General features: G+C 45.3%; 1 protein-coding gene and 1 non-coding gene across 3 annotated transcripts in view; both read right to left on the reverse strand.

The window, feature by feature from the left end:
* Positions 1-10,054: 10,054 nt before the first annotated feature.
* Positions 10,055-19,849, reverse strand: part of Pik3cb (phosphatidylinositol-4,5-bisphosphate 3-kinase catalytic subunit beta) — a 111,765-nt gene continuing 101,970 nt past the window's right edge. For both annotated transcript variants that reach the window (XM_052717837.1, XM_052717829.1), the window contains 5 exons: positions 17,958-18,125; positions 15,870-15,993; positions 13,736-13,881; positions 12,356-12,488; positions 10,055-11,585 (listed from right to left, as the gene is read on the reverse strand). In XM_052717837.1, the coding sequence (XP_052573797.1) occupies positions 11,448-11,585; positions 12,356-12,488; positions 13,736-13,881; positions 15,870-15,993; positions 17,958-18,125 (709 nt within the window). In that variant the 3' untranslated portion in view covers positions 10,055-11,447. The remainder of the gene's footprint in view (positions 11,586-12,355; positions 12,489-13,735; positions 13,882-15,869; positions 15,994-17,957; positions 18,126-19,849) is intronic.
* On the reverse strand, positions 17,010-17,115 carry LOC128106126 (U6 spliceosomal RNA). The gene has a single exon (XR_008216604.1). It is a non-coding gene; the product is annotated as a U6 spliceosomal RNA (small nuclear RNA).

Consider the following 19,849-nt stretch of genomic DNA (forward strand, 5'->3'; position numbering starts at 1 on the left):
TTCCTGAAATCCCCCTAGCTGTGCTTAAAAGAAGCCTGCACGCTCCTCTCAGGGTCATTGCCATTTTGTGCAGGTGAACAACCCACCCCACATATGCTGGTAAATAAACACTCTTTGCTCTTGCATACTATTTGAGTCTGGGATCTTCCTTGAGTGTTTTCTCAGACCCCTGCAGTAACAGCTTCGGTTATTATGACACGAGGCGTTGTCAAGGTGGAGTGAGCAGCAGCTAAAGAGACTACTGTTGTCTTAGTTGGAGTTTCTATTGCTGTTAAGGGACACCATGACCAACTCTTATAAATGAAAACATTTAATTGGGTAGCTAATAGTTCAGAGGTTCAGTTCATTATCATCAAGGTGAGACATGGTGGTGAGCAGGCAAACATGATGCTGGAGAGGTCACTGAGAATTCTAGATCTTACACAGGCAACAGGAAGTGAACTGAGACACGGGGTGTGGCTTGAGCATATATGAGACCTCAAAGTCTGCTTTCACAGTGACATTCTTCCTCCAACAAGGCCACACCCACTCCAACAAAGACACACCTTCCAATAGTGCCACTCCTTTTAGGGGCCATTTTCTTTCAACTCACCACAATTGTGGAGGAAAGGACTCTCATAGGGTGAGGGAGGGCACTGTGATCATTTCCCTGTTTTGATTGGCATTATACTATATATTGTGTCTTGAGCAGTTTTTCTGAGAGGGGTTTTCCTATTCAGGTGATTGACAAACATATTTGGATAAACTCTAAAGTGAAGGGACAATACTGTCACTTTACCCTTTACAGGAACACCTCTGACTCTGACGGGCAATAGCCTTGTGATCTTCGGGGCAGTTTAGAAAGTCAAGTCTCAGCTGGGCAGTAGTGGCACATACCTTTAATCCCAGCATTCCAGAGACAGAGGCAGGTGGATCTCTGTGAGTTCGAGGCCAGTCTGGTCTACAGAGTGAGTTCCAGGACAGTCAGGACTGTTACACAGAGAAACCCTGTCTCAAAAAACCCAAAACCAAACCAAACCAAGCAAACAAAAGAGTCAAGTCTCAGAGGCCATGACACTTAGGTCCAGTTTTTCTGAGGAGCAGGCAGAGTCATGGTGTTTCACTCAGTCCCGGTTTTTGAAGACACTGGTTAGTCCCCAGTGACCTTCACACCTGGTGAAAGTCATTATGAAACAAGGGAAACAAAGCTCACACGTCTGAAGAGCGGAGGGCGAAAGTGACATGAAGCACAAGTGAATCCGAGCACAGACAAGAAGTCCCTGCTGTCCTAAAACCGCAACTGCACACATTAAATCTAGAAGGAAGGGACGAGTCGAAGGGGCCACCGTGACGAAGATGGGTAAGCCACACGTGTGGGAGCTCCTGCGGGATGTTCTGGCCCTCCCTGACTCTCTGTTTGCCTCCATTCAAGAGCCCTCTGACTATTTCCCAAAGCAAATTTTTCTGGTCGCCACGCCCTGTCCCCATGGGCAGTATTAACTCTTCTCTCCATATCTCATCAGAATTAATTCAGTGGGATCCCAAGGACCACGGATCAAAAGGGAGACGAGATCACACCGCATTTCCTCTATTATAGGAATTTATTTACAGGTCCCACCCTCAAGCATTGGGACTTTACTCCCTCACAAGGACTGGGTGCTTAGCTCTGGAGGGTGTGTCCAGCCTTCTCCACATCTAACTCAAGTGCAAGCAGAGGGAGGGAGGGTGCACAGAGAAGAGTGAGTCAAATTCAGGCCATCCATAGGTCCAGAAAAACTCACCCACTGCACTAAAATACGTGAACAAGAAAGCCACCGTGGCATTTTGACAGAAGCAAAGGAAAGGTGCAGGGAAGGTGTCCATGGACACCAGAACCTGGGACTCACTGTCTTGGAGTCGAAGTACAGAACCCCATACAGCTATGCATGTGAATCAGCTACCAGCCCACTGCCTGAACAAACTTGCAACCCTGAAGATGGAAACCGCATGAAGGCCTGCTGCACAGCCCTGTAGATGCCAGACATTAGCACAATCCTGCATTGTCAGAAATCAGAAGCATTAGGACAGTCCTGGAAGGAGCCGGCTTCTGAGCCGTGCATTCTGCTCTATTTCCTGATCTGGGAGGGAGGTACTTAGATATGTTGGCTCACTTTGTGATGATGCTCTGACCTGGACCCCAAGAGACCTCTGAACCGTGTGATGTTCTGCATATGACTGCTGCATTTCAACTCAAAGTTGTCAGGATTTTGTTGTTGTTGTTGTTTTCTGTTTTTCTTGAGACAGGGTCTCGTTATATAGCCCAAGCTGGCTCCAAACTCATGATACTCCTGCCTCAGCTTTTCCAATTTTGGAATTAAGGGTATATGCAACCAAACCCAACCAAAAAGTTTTTTTTAACCATACTTTTTGCTGTGGGATGTCTCTCTGTATACTGTGAATATATATGGCTTCCATTGGATAATAAATAAAGCTGCGTTGGCCTATGGCAGGGCAGGAAGGAGCCAGGCAGGAAAATCCAAAAGAGATAGTGAGGGAAGAAAGGCAGATGGGGAGATGCCAGCCACCACCCAAGGAGCAACAAAATGCCAGCCGACAGGTAACACCACGGGCACGTGGCAACCTATAGATCAATAGGAATGGATTCATTTAAGATGAAAGCTAGCTAGCAAGAAGCTGAAGCCATAGAGCACCATTTGTAATTAATATAAGCCTCTGAGTGATTATTTTATAAGTGGCTGCAGGACCTTGGGGCCGGGTGGGACCAAGAAACTTCCGGCTACAACTTTTTTTTTTAATGTATTTATTTTTGTGGTGCTGGAGAGTGAACCCAGACCCTCACACATCCTGGGCAAGTGTTCTGCCACATTCCACGTAAGTGTAGAGTCTTTAAAAAGCTGAAGGAGAAATGGGAGATGGTTCAGCAGGTAAAGTGCCTGCCAGGCGAGCTGAGGACCTAAGTTTGCATCTGCAGTAACCACACCTTTAAAGCCAGTAAGGCCCAGGAGCATAATCAAAACAACAAGTGTGCTTGCATGGCCCCCTGCCTTGCTCTGTTTGGTAGCACAGCTGGGTCAGTAACTGATTCCTCGCTCTGGACTGAAGGCTTGCCCACAGGACTGCAAAGATTTCTCCAAGCACCATTACAATGTCTGATCCACAAATATGTATCATATTCTTTTTTTTGGGGGGGGTGGTTTCTGAGACAGGGTTTCTCTGTATAGTTTTGGTGCCTGTCCTGGATCTTGCTCTTATGTATAAGAATGCTCTATCTGCATGCATGCCTTTATGCCAGAAGAGGGCATCAGATCCCACTAAAGATGGTTATGAGCTACCATGTGGCTGCTGGGAATTGAACTCAGAACCTCTGGAAGAGCAACCAGTGCTCTTAACCACTGAGCCAGCTCACCAGCCCCATATCATATACTTTTAGCCCCAAATTTCTTCCATCAGGACTATGGTTGCTTACAAAAATTTTAAATACATAATTCATAAACTAGGATGAGGGAAATGTAAATTATAACAGAAAAACAGTTAAGAGATTAAAAATGTGCATATAGATCTTGTACAAGTATTTTCTGAATTGGATCATGACCTGAGCTTCTGTCCTCTCCTCACAGACACACTCTTCCCGGAGAACCACAAAACTTCAACCCCAATTAAAGTTATTTTCATCATGGGCCTAGGGAAATGGTTCCCAGTTTAAGATTACTGGCTGGTCTTCTAGAGGACCTGGGTTCAGGTCTCAGCATCGACATGAAGGCTTAAAACCTCTGAAACTACAGTCCCAGGGGATCTGATGCCCTCTTCTAGCCTCAGTGGGCACCAGGCACACACATGGTGCACTGCTGTGGGATGTTCTGTATGGCAAATGTGTTGCTAATTAGTCAATAAATAAAACACTGATTGGCCATTGGCTAGGCAGGAAGTGTAGGCAGGACAAGGAGGAGAATAAAGCTGGGAAGTGGAAGGCTGAGTCAGAGAGACACTGCCAGCCGCCATGATGACAAACAGCACGTGAAGATGCCGGTAAGCCACGAGCCATGTGGCAAGGTATAAATTAATGGAAATGGATTAATTTAAGCTGTAAGAACAGTTAGCAAGAAGCCTGCCACGGCCATACAGTTTGTAAGCAATATAAGTCTCTGTGTTTACTTGGTTGGGTCTGAGCGTCTGTGGGAGGTGAGAGAGATTTGTCCTGAGTGTGGGCCAGGCAGGAAAACTCTAGCTACAGTGCACAGACATACATGCAGGCAAAACACCCCCACACATAAAATAACAATTAAAAAATGCTCATCCTTCTTCTCAATAAAAATGGCATATTTCTACCCACTCCCAAGAACTCAACATGCAGATGCCAATTTGAGATTCCTCTGACAAAACAAGTGGAATTGCTCACCTTTTCTTCAACTTTAGAAAATAATACGAATCACTCCACTAGGTACTAGTAATCTAGTCTCTAGAGAGGCTGAAGCAGGAGGATTAAGTTCAAGGCCAGTTTAACTGCTGAGTGAGACAAAGACTCAGTGACCATCATGGGAGATGGGGCAGAAAGATGGTGAGATGAAGGGCCTCAGGAAATCTGCTGTGAGATTGTGCCTTCTAGCCATGACAGGGAAGTGACAGTCCCAAGTCTCAACACCATGGCTGCCTAAGGAAGACCTGAACAATTTCAACTCCAGTTGACATTCCGACACAGATGGGGGAAATCTCACAGGACCCCACCCCTAGATGAAGAGCTTCAAGCAGTTAACTACTGAGGAAATAGGGAATTAGTCTTCCCAAGGAATGAACTCCCTGGTCGTTTATCCAACACCAAATGGTCACCCCTGAAACATAAACATGCAAGTAAATACTGAATGGACTCAGCAGGCTGTATTTATGTTTATTCATTTACCTGTATACGTAACAAGAGTGATTAAAGAGGAGGCGGTTCATGGATTTGGGAGAGAGGAGGGAACATGGGATGGAAAGGGGGAAGGAGAAGGATGGGGGAATATTGTAATTGTATCTTAATTAAAAATTTAAAAGGGGATACATGTGACAGAAAATGAAAACCTGGAAACAAACTTTTCTTTCTTCTTTTCTTTTTTTATCCTTTAAATCACTTCATGTAATTCCTAGGATTTAGTAGTTAATCTATAAATAAATATTTATTGAATGCAGTTAAAATAGAAAAAAGGGGGTGGGGCTGGAAATGCAACTGGAGTGGGAGAGTATTTCATAGCATGCTCAGGGCCCTTGATTCAGTCTCCAGGAAAGAAGAAAGGGAGGGAAGGAGGGAAAGAGGGAGGAGGGACAATTCCCCAAATCTTGAAAGAGATATGGACATCATGGTATCTGAGGTATTTAGACCCCCACACAGAAATGACGAGAAAAGAACCCTGCTCCCATGTTATCCTAGAGTAGAATGTCAAGAGTTCAGATAAATGAGAGAATGCTGAAAGCTGGGGAAGGCAAGGCCATGATGTTCAGAGCCATTCAAGCTGACAGGCTATAGAGGTGGGAAGTGTGATTTATTGGCTGTGACCACAGTGGACTCTGCAGCTTCACAGGAGTGAAGGGGTGGGAATCAGATTCCAAAGAGTAGAATTCGTGCTCAGTATCAGAATGTCCTCGGTTAAGACTGTGCCTATCAAAATGGCACTTTCCAGCAGGAAAAAAAAAAAAACTCAATTTCAGGGCAGATATTATTATAGGTGACTCATCGCCTTCCACATTTCTGCTTTAGATAGCTCTAAACTATTTTTTCCCAGAGAACACAGTGTTTTTCAACCCCAGCTTGACTGTGAATGGACCAGGTAAACTGGTAATTGTCCCTTTATCTTTTCAGGAAACATTGCTGGAAATTTCAGCCAAGCTTAAATGTATCCAGAAGGTGGGAGCAGCCATGTAGACTCAGATAACGAAGAGGCTTGGCAACAGAGCACTGACTCATGGGTAATGCTTGTATCTGTGGCATCCAGGAGTGTAATAAAGATTTTAATGGAAGCAGAACCACTCCCATAGAAAGGCTCTCAGAACTCAGAACATTTAATAACAGGGGGCTCTCTATGTAACTCAGGTTGTCCACAGATTCACCATCCTCCTGCCTCAGTTTAAGTGCTGGGATTACAGGCATACATCATACAGGTGATTATCGGTCCTTTCATTTTTAATCCCTCCCACCTCCCCACAAGAGAGGACATAGGAACACAATGTATTTTGGTGTATCCTTTAGGAATTAACAAGTTATTCAGTCTCGTTTAAAAAAAAAAAATGCCATCAGCCAATGCATTATGGACTTGAAGCAGCGAGCAGAGTCCCCTTTTGCATTCTGCTCTGGGCCTGTAAGAGACAGCACCACTTTCTTGTTTTGCCTTTTAGTTAGCAGTCCTGACTGTGGTTGGCCTCTAAACCTAAGAGCATGTCCATTCAGTGCCTCTCTCTTAAGGTAGCCCGAACCATCCAAGACTCAGAGCAGCTGGCTGTCCAATGAATAAGGACTTCCGTCAGTCAGTCCACACATGGCCAAGCACTTGAAATCCCTGGACAGGCACCAAGGAGAGACTGAGAGTCTAACATGACACAAGGCAAGAATAAGTCACATTCAGGACCATGAGCGACAGTGCTCTGGGAAGAAGCAAGAGGCTCACTTACATGCCCAAGTCCCTGTCGCCCAGCTCTTCCATCCTGCACCCAAGCAGCTCCCTGCAGAGGCTCCCTACACTCCCAGCTTCTGTCCTTTCTCAGACCTTTGCTAGTGGCCCCAGGGAGGCCCTGGCCTCTACTCACCCACGACTCCCCACAGGAGCAGGAAGCCCAGCAGAAACACCATGGTGGCTGTCCAGTGGGTGGACAGTGACAGGAACTCAGCTCTCGCTCTGGGTCCCCAGCTTCCCTTGCATCTAGGTTATCTATCTACTGGCACTAGGATTACCCTACCCAACAGGCAGGTGCATCTGGCCCCTGTGCCAGCTCCGCCCCAAAGTGAGGTTACCAGGGCAACCTGGGACGGCTGGGAGGGGGGGTTAAGGGGAAATTCCCAGTGTTGCTTTTGAGCTGGGTTCCCTGACCTCGCCTGTTCAGTTGTCCAGAGTTTGTGCCCCTCACCCTCTCACGGCCCCTGCCTTCCCTCCAGAAACCGAATGTAACCCACATTACCCGCCCCACTAAGTCGACCAGGTAGACATCGCAAGTCATCTGTCCCACCTGCTGCTGCTCACTGCAGAGCCTGGCCTGGGGTTCTAGGAGGTGACAGAATTGGGCAGTGGCATTAGCAATCTTAATGAGGCGGGTGAGCTGAAGTAGACTGTGTGAGACTTTTCTCTAGTAAGGATCCCAAACCTGCAGGTGGGACTTGGGAATTTCTTTGTTTTAAAGATCATTCTACCAGTGAAGTTGGTCAACACGAACTAGTGATTTAAACGTTGGGCTAGGCAGGGATGGGGTAGGCAGGGATTGGGTAGAGTGCAGAGTGGGAGGTATGAGTACTCAAAGATCTTGCAGTAAGATAGGTCCCTCAGTGTCTCTTATGTCATTCTGCTGTTCATTCTGGGTTGCTCTTCCTGGGCAGTGGCAACTGCAGAGAAACTCAGGCTGCACCAGGAAAAGCAGCAGCTGTGATGTTGTAGGAAGACCTGGGAGAGGAGTGGCCACCATCTGGGTGAGTTATTTAGAAATGGCCCCGACAGCTCAGAGTTGACATGAAAATCACACACAGAGAGAGAGAGAGAGAGACAGAGACAGAGAGGGGAAGAGTGTTTTCTGCCTGGCACATAGCAAGTAATTAAAACAACATATTAGAAAATGCTTTTTATTGGACCAGAAAGCACAGGGGAAATTGATCAGGGAGATTAATAATTCAGCTGCAATACTGGCTGCATAGAGAGATTACGGGGAGAACACTTTATTTAAAGACCAATGGCACAGCCACACTCCAGGACATTCTAATTTAACATGTGTAGAATCCTGCTGACTTAAGGTGAGTCCAAATACAGACAAGAACATGATATGCTGGACCTAGGGAACCACCTCTAAGCCAAGGAAACAAGACTCCTACCCAATTCTCAGTGCAGGTGCTCAGTCTTTGGAATTCAAATCTTTACCTCCTCTCATTTTATGAAGTAGGAAAAGGTCAAGCACTGAAGTCATTCACTTGTTTAGTGACAATTGTGGTGTTGTCTTACTCTGGGCACTCTGAGAGCAGAAGGTAACATTAGGTGGAGATGGGAAAGTGGAGATCAGCCACGCGACCTTCAGGTAGGCACGCTAAGATACAGTAACAGAGAAGACATTGCTGCACAGAAACCTAAGGGTTGGGGAAGTCCTGTTCTCCCACACAGGGTGGCTTCTAAAACTCTTTCAGGTATGAGTAATTGTCTATTCCAGTTTACTTACTAAGAGGGCAATAGAATTACATTATTCCGACTACAGTTGGGGGTATAGAAGGATATGATTTTCTCCTTGTGCCTTCTTTTTTTTTTTTTTTTTTTTTTGGTTTTTCGAGACAGGGTTTCTCTGTGTAGCTTTGCGCCTTTCCTGGGACTCGCTTGGTAGCCCAGGCTGGCCTCGAACTCACAGAGATCCGCCTGGCTCTGCCTCCCGAGTGCTGGGATTAAAGGCGTGCGCCACCACCGCCCGGCTTCTCCTTGTGCCTTCTACTTGTGATAAAACACCATGACCAAAAGTAACTTGGAGGAGGAAAGAGTTTATTTCAGCTTATAATTCCACATCACAGTCCATCTGTGGAATACTGAAGGAAGTCAGGGCAGGAACTCAAGCAGGCAGGAACCTGGAGGCAGGAACTAAAGCAGAAGCCATGGAGGAGTGTTGCTTGCTGGCTTGCTGAGTTTCCTTTCTCATAGCACCCAGGACCCACTACCCCAGGGGTGGTACCCACCCACATGATCCAGGCCTGTCCACAAGAATAACTAATTAAGGAGATACCCTACAGGCCTGCCTACAGCCAGTCTTATAGAGGCATTTTCCAAGAATGCCAAGTAACCTGCCGGCAGAGATCGAGGCACAAGTGCCTGAGTTTAAGTGTGCCCCAAGGGATCAAAACATGAGCTGGCTATGGCAGACAGAAGCAAATCCAAGACTTATTTTAAGAGGACCTGCTGAACCACAGGAGACTACGTGGTGTTGTCAGAGTGTCTCAGTCACTGAAGGGAAGAGGAACTAGCTTGTAGGCAGAAGTTCTAATTTTAGGGTGGCAGGAATACAAACATTTCTGAAAATTAAATTAGAAAATACTAGAAACCATTTCTACTTGGTGGTTTGTTTTGAGTCGAGGTCTCATGTAGCTCAGGCTGCCCTCAAATTCACTGTAGCTGAGAATGGTCTTGAGCTCCTGATTCTCCGGAGTGCTGGGATTACAGACATCTATCTGAATAAACTGTGAAGAGACACAGTAACACATACACCCTAGGACAAAGAATAATCACTGTCCACAATGTGGATTCTTGACTCCCTGTAGGGTGGTGCTTCCTGGCAATCTCATGCTAGCCTGACATCCCCCAGTACTTTCACCAAGATCTCAAAGCCAACCTGAAGGAGTCTGAGCCTTTGGCTCAGAGGCAGAGAGAGAAAATGTGTTATGTAAGAAGTTTGTGGAACACAGCTTGCTCAAAGTCAAGGCCTTGGCGAGTCAGTCCTTGTTCAAGCAGATGTTTGTACAGTCTAGAGTGCCAACTCATCTGGAGGGTGGCTAGCTTTCTGCCTTCCCTCTTCTCTTCTCAGCTAGAGACAAGCAATTCAGCAAGCGTGGATGGAGTATCTGTCAGTATCTATCTACTGAAGCACACCATTCTGGCTGGCGTTCCCACACGCATGTGCACATGAACACAGTACAGCAGAGAGGGGGGATGGGGTTACAACAGCAGACTGATGGAAACACCCTGCCCCTTAGGCTTCCATCAGTCCAAGAGGCCTTCCAGACTGTCCATGGTGGAGCTAGGAGGCAAGGAAGCTGGGCAGAGGTCCTGAGCCTCAGCCCACTCCTGAGGTTGATTTGTCTACTGACTTGGCCATTTTGGGAGAGTCCCAGGGGCAGCCGGTTCCAAAGACTCTGTTTCCCACAAAGAAAAGGCCCACATGTCCCCCAAACAGCCGAAACCGCCCATTTATTTGACTGAGAACATTAAGAAGAACAACAAAATTAAACAATCTTTAATAAAATTCCTATAGAAAACTGAAGTCACAGGGCAAGTACTCAGTTGTCTTTCCCATGTCATTGAGGATTGAGGGCTCCCAATTTTCTTTGGAGAAGAAGCAGTAGTTTTGCTGGATCTTGACAGTACTCAGTCCGTGTGCTGCTAAGGCAAGCACTCCAACATTACTCAGAAAGAGCATCCATTTACACACCAAACCAGTAGTTCCTATTGCACATGTTAACATTACTTGTCACCTAGCACCCTAACTATATGGTACCTCAACAAATAAATTAAAGATTTCCATGTGGCATGAATCCACTTCAATTTGAACTAATACCATTGGAAAAAAAATCACATTATTATACATTTTAATAAATACAGTAAGAACAGCTGGCATATTACTAAAATACTGTAATTTGGGTTTGGAGTTTATTTCATAAATAGATTCCTTTTCATTTGCTCACTTCCTTGGATACATCTGCTCAAGTATTGTGTTCTATGACATGAACTCTCAGAGCTCCATAGAGAAACTGCATTCATATGTGCCTCAGTAGTGAAGCAGATGGAAGAGCTGGATCCACAGCTAACTGAAAAGTAACTTAGGAAAAGCTCTGCTTTTGTAAAACTTTAAAACACAGGCTGAAGAATAGCAAAGAAACACCTTTTTATATAGAACTCCCACTAGAAATCTTATAAATATATATGCAGCATATATATATATATATATATATATATTATATTTGCCCCACCAATAGATTCTCAGCAAGTCTGGCTGGAATGATGCTATCATGATAGATAAATAAAACAAAATTAGTGAGTTTTCACAGATTTAAAATATTTCCTTTGAAAAATAATAAGTTCAACATAATCAATGTAATTTGTAGCTTACATAATTTAAAGGGAAGGGAGATACCTTTCTTGGAAGCCTCCTTTGTACAATCAGAACAGCCCCCAGCCCCCAAATGTCAAGGTAAGTTGTTGGCTGAGTGGCAGCGCTTGGTCACAACACTGAAAAGAAGTATTTACACCTCCCTGGTAAAGTACCAAATACTGAAGAGGGGAAAAAAATCCCAAACAGTCCCTAGTAGCATTCCTCGGCGTGCAAGGTCAGCAGGAAAGGGTCCTCCATGCTGTTGACAATGTTCATGGTGAGTTCTGGAAGCATTCGAGAAACAGAGGGTGGGCATCAGGCTCTGTGGGAGGCCTTGTTCTTGATCTCACTCTGAGTTTCAGAATTTCATTCCCTTTGCATTTCTGGCAGGGTCATGTTCAATTTAGTGCAAGTGCAAAATGGAAAGGAAGCACACTGACCAGTACATTAGGAGAAGGCCAGTGCTAAGACCTGTAGTCTTTGCGAACTGTGTGAGCCATCCAGTTCACCTTGGTGGTCCAGCTTTCCCTGAGTGCCTCATCAAATTTCTGTTTGAATTGTTTGAGTGCCTCTTCTTCACTCTTTCCCAAGGCAAGAGAGTCCTGAAGATGAAAGAGAAAAATGTCTGACTTCATCCACCCTGGATAGAGACATGCAAACATCATAATCTACAAAAGGCTGGCTGGTGTGATCGGACAGGGTTTCATGGTTTTCTGGTCAGATGACTGAGGGTCCATTAACACAGCAAGTCAAAGGCAAACCAGTGGAAACCAAAGTGTCAGGCAGCTGCTGATCCAGAGTGTGGGCAATAAGCCCCAGCCTAGTGCCCTCCTCTGCACGCCTCTTCTATTGTGGAGAAATCACCTAAGTTAAAAACTCCTTGTAAAACTGCTCCTTCATGTGAACTTCACAGATTCCTCCTCCCCCACCCCACTCCCCTTCATCCCAGCTAAAAACCAGAGGAAATGACTGTGTTCCATTCCCTTTGGATATTTTATGACTGGAGGTTGACATCTCTTAAGTCTTCTTTGTAAAAAAATTAATAATAATAATTACACTTATTTTGTGTGTATGTGCATGCCCCGCCCGTGTGTGTGTGTATGTATGTATGTGTGTGTGTATGTTTGTGTGTGTGTGTGTGTGTGTGTGCGTGCGCATGTGCATGTGCACACACGAGTGGAAGTTAGAGGGGATCTTTAAGGAGTCTGTTCTCTTTCCAGGGACTGAACTCAGACCCTCAGAGTTGGGAGCAGGCAGCCCTCCCATCTGGGCCATCTTGCCAGTTCCCTTTGGACATTTAGAATGGAATGGAGCTCTACCTGAGCTCTGTGCCCACCACGTCCAACAAACACACAGAGAAAGGGCTTTTTACCTTCAGATACTGTATGTCTTTGACTGAGGTGAGCTCGGGAAGGCCTGCAGTCAACATCAGTGCAAAGAGAGTAATGAAGAGGTTCCCATGCCGCCGTAAAATCAGATAGGCATCTTCACAGCACTGGCGAAACCTTGAGTTCGGGTACCACCCCAGGCGTGAGGTGGGCATTTGCAAAGGAAAACAAGCAGATATCTTTAGAGCTAGGGCATCTCCATGAGCAGAAGCTTCAGTTGCCATGTGATGCTTTGAAAATAGTCCCAGACTAGAATTTACTAAAGAAATCAAGCTCTCCCTCTTCAAATCAGAAATACTTAATATTCTACAGTAATAGCAATGCAATGCAACAACCCGGGCTTTTTACTTCCACAAACACGAAAACATTAAACGAGGGATTGTTATAACGCCTGGGCATTTCTGAACACCCTTCTGGGCTCCGCTGTACTAATCTCTGCAGTCCCTAAAACCAAGTTGATGCTGTGCCTCCTTGTTTCGCTATCTCCCCTTTAAGACGATGACGGCCAAGAGCCATCCAACCCAATTCCCACGGAACTAGAAATGTCAGTTTCAGCCTTTCCTGAGTATGCGGTCTAGTGTCCACATGATACACACCTCTACTTCACTTACTTTTGCTCACATTAAAACCTTTGTTTACATTTATTTACTTATTATGTGTGTGTGGGGGGGGGTCAGAGGACAACTTGAGGGAATAGATTCTCTCTTCACATCATGGGATTCTGGGGATCAAACTCGGAGCCCAAGCTTGGTGACAAGTACCATTACCTACCGAGCCATCTCTTCAACTCCTTGTGGCCACATTTTAAGATGAAGAAACACAGGCATGAAGATAAGAGCTAGCGAACATACAAGCAATAATGTCTGCTTCAAGCCCAGGCCCCTTACTCTTCCCCACACAGAATGACAGTAAAATGCTTGTTCTCCCAGCATCTTACTGCCAAATATCTTGGTAGTTTGGGGATGGGCTTTTCTGAAACAGGTAGAAGGTGCAATAAAACACAATAACTTATCAAATGCTTAGGATTCTATCACCCTTCTGGTCACTTCTGAACTGGTAGGATTATCTTGAGTGTATTTAATCAGTGGGGAGGACTGGGTGCTGCCATTCCCTGGCTGGGATTCTGGAGAATGGGAACTGAGCAGCAGCATGCTGCTCTCTGCAGACACACACACCCCTGCTACTATGACTCCCTCACTGCAAGACTCCTAAGCTGTGAGCCAAAATAAGTTCTTACTCCTTCAAGTTGCTCTTGTGGCAGTACGTTTTCACAGCAACAGGAAGGTAACAAAGACTAAGGAAATGTGAGCCAGCTGGTGAGAGAAGTGGTTGATATTTCTCTTTGACACAAGGGCAATACTCACCTGCCAAATTTTTCTGTGTTTCCTGTTTTTCCTTGTTGAATGACATGAATGAAGTCATAAGTAAGAATAAAAGGTACTCGCTCTCTTTTAATTCCAAATTTAGACTTGAAATTTCCAAGAATATGTCCAAAATCTATGTGGAAGAGCTGTAAAACAAACGGGATTTTATTTTCCCAGTGAGTCTCAAATATTTTTATTTGGTATGACTTCTGCAGTGTTAAGCCCCAATTTAATATATCACCCTACTTGAGCCATTTTCCTGTCACAGCCTGCACAGGACCCACCTTATATATGTGCACCATTCCCCTGATCACAGCCTGCCGTGGAACAATCCTTTTCTACACTATGAATATGTATTACTCTCATTTGTTAATAAAAATCTGACTGGCTGATAGCTGGGCAGGAAGAGATTGAACGAGAGAGCCAGACTAGGAGAATTCTGGGAAGGAAAAGGGTGGAGTCAGAGAGTCGCCAGCAAAACACAAGAAAAGCAAGATGAGAATGTTGTACTGAGAAAAGGTACCAAGCCACAAGGCTAAACACAGATAAGAATTATGGGTTAATTTAAGTGTAAGAGTTAGCTAGTAACAAGCCTGAGCTATTGGCCAATCATTTATAAATAATAATAAGCTTCTGTGTTAGTAATTTGGGAGCAAGTGGTCAGGACAGAAAAAACGTCCCTTTACAACAGCCTACACAGGACCCCCTTATGCACTTGAGCCATTCCCCATCACAGCCTACACAGGACCCCCCTTATGCACTTGAGCGATTCCCCTGATCACAGCCTACACAGGACCCCCCTTATGCACTTGAGCCATTCCCCATCACAGCCTACACAGGACCCACCTTACGGACTACAGGGTACTTAGCATCTCTGGCCTGTACCTACTAGATGCTGTAGTACCCTCCCCACCCCAACTCATCCCTACTCAGAATAGCTGCAACTATCACTGCAAATGACAAACCATTTCTGGTTTAGACTGGTTTTGGTGGATATCCTTTTTCTGGCAACCTCCGGAGAAAAGATGCAAAGAAAGCAAAGCATGGTGGCTTAGGTCTGTAACATCACTCCTCAGAAGGTTGTGGTGAGAGGACTGAGAGGTAGGGCCAGCCTAGTGAGAACCCATTTAAAAAAACGAACAACAGAAACAATGCATATGAGCTCCAGCTCTTGAGACTTTGAATGTCTGAAAATGTCTATTCATGGGCCAGATGTGGTGGCACATATCTTTAACCCCAGCACTTGGGAGACAAAGGCAGGTGGATCTCTGTGAGTCTGAAGTCAGCTTAGTCTATACATAATGAGTTCCAGGACAGACAGAGCTGCAGAGTAAGACTCTGTCTTTAAAAAAAAATTCTATACTAGAGCTGGTGAGATGGCTCAATGGGTACAGGAACTTGTTACTAAGCCTGATGACTGAATTTGATTCCCCACAAACAAACATACACACAAAAACAAATGTAATTTAGAAAGTCTATTCCATCTTATACTTGATTGTTTGCTTACTGTTCAAGGTTAGAACCATCTATCCTCCAAATTACAAAGGCTAACTTTTACTGTCTTAAAAAGTTTCCAACAGTTCTTGACAAGCTCTTGAAAGTCAACTGCCACGAAGCCAGACAACTTGATTTCAATCCCAGGATCCACATGGTAGAAAGATAACTGATTCTCACCTCCATAGATGTGCAGTGGCACACACATACCATGCAAAATAAATAAAATCTAAAAACATAAGGAAGAAAAACTCAGTCATTCTTAGCCCCTAACTCTGGCATGTAAGCTGCTATGTCTCTCTGAAAAGTCCCTTCACTAGAGCCAACTGGATTCTCTCCAGCATCTTGCAGAGGGTGCACTGGGTACCGGTGTACATAGGGGGATCATACTACAACTTCTGCTTCACCCCATTTCTAACCTGGCACCTTTGCCCTGGCCTCGACAGCACCCAGTGTAAAATCAGTTTCTTCTGAAACTAAGTCTCCTAGGTCCTTTGGGAGGGTGAGAAAGGGATATGAGAAAATAACTCCTGTGTAAAGCGAACAGCATGAGAAATGGGGTCGGGAGGAAGGTGAAAGACAGACAGAACCACAACCTAACGTTGTTACCCAAGCCCATGGCCCCTGCAGCGCAGCGTACCTGGCCAGTTTTCTTCACCATGATGTTGTCACTATGCCTGTCACCAATTCCAAGGACATAAGAAGCTACACAGTAGCCAGCACAGGACAGGGTGAACTCCTCAATTGCTCGGTCCAGATCATCCCTGGAGACAGACAGACACAGAAGCAACAGGAGTCAGGCCTCCAGTGATGGGGATGAGACCTAAACCATGCTGATTCTCTTAACTACGCAGAAAATCACACCAGCAAGCTCCAAAGCTGAATGAGCCACATGGTGCAGGACAGGCAGGTGAGTCAGGCTGGCTTCCAAGACACTGCCTCATGGAGCCTCAGCCATTTAAGTTCCTATCTCCTGGGAGTCCTGTGTCAGTGGGGCTTAAGCTAACATGAATGGTATTGTGAGAGGCCACCATGGCTTTGTTATATCATCCTGGGGCCTGGGAACACTTTTTTTTTAAACCAGCTTTTGTTTCAGATTTTAGCTTATTAAAGGCAAGGTCTTAGTCTATAACCCGGGCTGGCACAAAAATCACCAAGGAGCTTGCCTGACCTGGAACCCATGGCAATTCTCTCCTCCCTCAGACTCATAAACGCTGGGATTACAGGAGGAAGCCACGTCAGTAGGGGCGGCCTCAGGTTAGAATTCAGGTTTCGGAGTCAAGCACTGTCTTTCTCACTGTGCCGGTCAGTGACCTCAATCAGAAGCCAGGATACAGACCCTTTGGGGAAGACTGAAATTGATTCTATTCTCAGTGCAAGTCCCTGAACAATGTGGATGATAAAATTAAAATCTGATTTTAATTGAACTGTTTAGCCAAAATTACTTGCAAAGCACTTTCCTTCACAGTCAAGTATTTCCTAGAATAGTGGTGCTGTCCATCACCCTAACCATAAATAAACTTATTATTCTTACATTATTATTGAAGCAGGGTCTCATGGCTATAGAGCTCAGGCTGACCCTTTTGCCTCTACCTCCTGAATACTGAGGTCACAGGCATGTGTCACTAAGTGTCCCTGGTCCTAGGGATCAAACCCAGGGCTTTGCAGATATCAGGAAAGCACTCTACCAACTGATCTATATCTCCAACCCAGTAATAAAATTTTAAATATTTTTCTTTTAGTTTGGAGAGATCATAGACTATACAAACTCATTTTTTTTTTAAATATGGAACACTTCACAAATTTGTGTGTCATCCTTGCACAGGGGTCATGCTAATCTTCTCTGTATGGTTCCAATTTTAGTATATGTGCTGCCAAGTGAGCACCTCATTTACTTTTTAAAATTAACCTATTAGGGGCTGGAAAGATGGCTTCTCAGATAAGAGCATTTGGGGCTCTCTTAAAGAATCTGAGTTTGGCCGGGCGGTGGTGGCGCACGCCTTTAATCCCAGCACTCAGGAGGCAGAGCCAGGAGGATCTCTATGAGTTCGAGGCCAGCCTGGACTACCAAGTGAGTTCCAGGAAAAGGCGCAAAGCTACACAGAGAAACCCTGTCTCGAAAAATCCAAAAAAAAAAAAAAAAAAAAAAAAGAATCTGAGTTTGGTTCCCAGCACCCACAACTATCTGCAACTCCAGCTGCACGGCATCTGAAACCCTCTTCTGGACTCTCTGGGCACCTGTACCCATGTGCACACACCCACACCCACATACACACATGTACATTTATTTGGAAATAACAATAAGGCTGGGAATAACAGCACATGCCTTTGATTCCAGCACTTTAGAGGCAGAGGCAGGAGGATCACTGTGGTCTACACGGTGAGCTCAAGGATAGCCAGGACTACCCAACTTCTCCCCTCCCCCAAAAACTCCAAAACAAACCCCAAGAAACAAAACAAAAATAAATCTTTTAAAAGAATTAACCTATTAGAAACCTAAGTTCATAGGTCACATATAAGTTGATGCTATAAACAACAGTTTCAATCCACTATCTTAAAAATACTTATACTTCTAAACTTTGAGATAAAGTAGAAGTTTTAAGATTTTAATAAGGCCCATGAGGCATTCTGTCTTGACTGAGGCAATAAACAATGCAAACATGTCCTCTGTCTGGTCACTAGTGTCTGCTTGAGTATTTGTGTAAGGAAATGATGACGACAGACTCACCCAGAGTTGTACTCCTTAAGCCAGTTCAGGAGTGCGTCTTTGTTGAAGGCTGCTGTGGCAGCCACATTGCTACTGTTCAGCTGAATGTCAGCGATTGTCTCCGAGGTACTCACAACCTCAATGAGGCCTGAGCGATCTCCTGTTGCTAAACAGCCATAGGGAAGCATCCTGGAAGGGAAAAATAGACCCAAGGGACCATGATTTCCATGGGAGGAAACATTAATCGTGTAAGTTTTTCCTCTGACTTAGAAGAAAAGAGTTGCATTACTGACAGACTTGTCATTACTCAGCAACATCACAGGGAAAATAGAAGGTCTACCTTCTGCTGGAGAATCCACTGGGGCCAACAATGGAATGATTTACTGGAACGCTGCCACAAAAGCACCATTTGCTATCTAATTATGCTTGTGAAATATTCCGTTGCCTGTTCTGATGGACAGAAGCACATCAGATATACAAGGAGTCATCCATCCCCTTTTACTCTAGACCTTCAGAACCAGAGTCATTTCATGAAACACGTGATAGCATCTTTGTTAAGGCAACCTCACTCTCCAAGTATTCACATCCACAACCATACCGTCATCCTTCACTCTCCTCATAAGCAACATTTAGTTTATCAGACTTAAAACTGATTTCGATCCAGGAATGCTAATCCCAGAACTTGAAGCTGAGGCAGGTTTGGAAGTTCAAGGTCATCCTGGGCTACAAAGTGAGGGAGAAGGAGTGAGAGGGGGGAAAGGGGAGTGATGGGGGGAGGGTGAGAAGCAAGCGGAGGAAATGGGGAACACAAACCCTGAGCCTTAGTACTTCTGTACCCCTACCTGCTAGCACCCCAGTCCAAGTCACTATTGACCTTCACCTCAGAACTCAAGTTTCTTCGCTGGGCTTCCTGCTTTCCATGGCAGCAAGACCTGCTTCAAATGTCATCACACCACTCCTCTGGCAAAAGTTCTGCATGACACCCTAGCCCAACCAACCAGCAAAGGACAGGAGGGATGGATTCAGGAAATGGCTGGGGTAGCTGTGAGATGTCAGACATCATTCAGAAATAAGCAGTCCCTGTTCTCACTGAGCTTACGAAGCACAAGGCACAACGTGAGTGTGGTCACTGTGAGGAGATGCCCTGGCAGAAGCCCAGAAAACCTCTGCAGATGGGGCAGGGGAGATGGCTCAGCTGTTAAGAGCACCTGATACTCTTGGAAGTATCAGTTCCCAGCACCCACATCAGGCAGTTCACAACAACCTGTAACTCCAGCTCCAGGCGAATCTGATGCCCTCTTCAGACCTCTGAGGGCACCTGTACTCACATGCACAGACATATACAAATACACATCATTAAAAATTAAAAAATCTTCTAAAACTTTAAAAAGATATCTGTAAGATAAAGAGATGGTTCAATGGGTAAAAATGTTTGCTATGCAATGATGAGGTCTTCAGTTCAGACCTCCCAACATCTACGTAAAAAGGTGGGTGTGGTGGGGAGACAAGGCTTGGGGAGCTGATGGGACTTGCTGGCCAACAACCTAACTCCAGGTCAGTGAGACACTCTCTTTCAAGGAACAAGGTAGAGAGATAGAGTCGGATACCCAACTACCACCTCTGGCTCCACAAGCTCCTCTGTACCCCCCTTTCCAGAGAGTTGAAGGTTTGTCGGAGCTACACAGGAGGAACTTAGCAAAACCCTATATTTAAGCAGACATTTTGAGAAGGGAGGACGGGAAGGTCAGAGGACAGGGCTAGGCAGAACATACAAGCAGAGTGAGGAAAGATATGACATGCTGGAAAGATGGCGTGGGGGTCCTACAGGTCATGTGAGGATTAGAGAGACAAGAGAAAACTGTGGGGGGAAGATGAGTGCATTAGAGTATATAACAATCAGATACAAGGCTAGA

Source organism: Peromyscus californicus, unplaced genomic scaffold (assembly GCF_007827085.1).
Source record: "Peromyscus californicus insignis strain IS unplaced genomic scaffold, ASM782708v3 Scaffold_11__1_contigs__length_118956290, whole genome shotgun sequence".
Taxonomy (NCBI): Eukaryota; Metazoa; Chordata; class Mammalia; order Rodentia; family Cricetidae; genus Peromyscus; species Peromyscus californicus.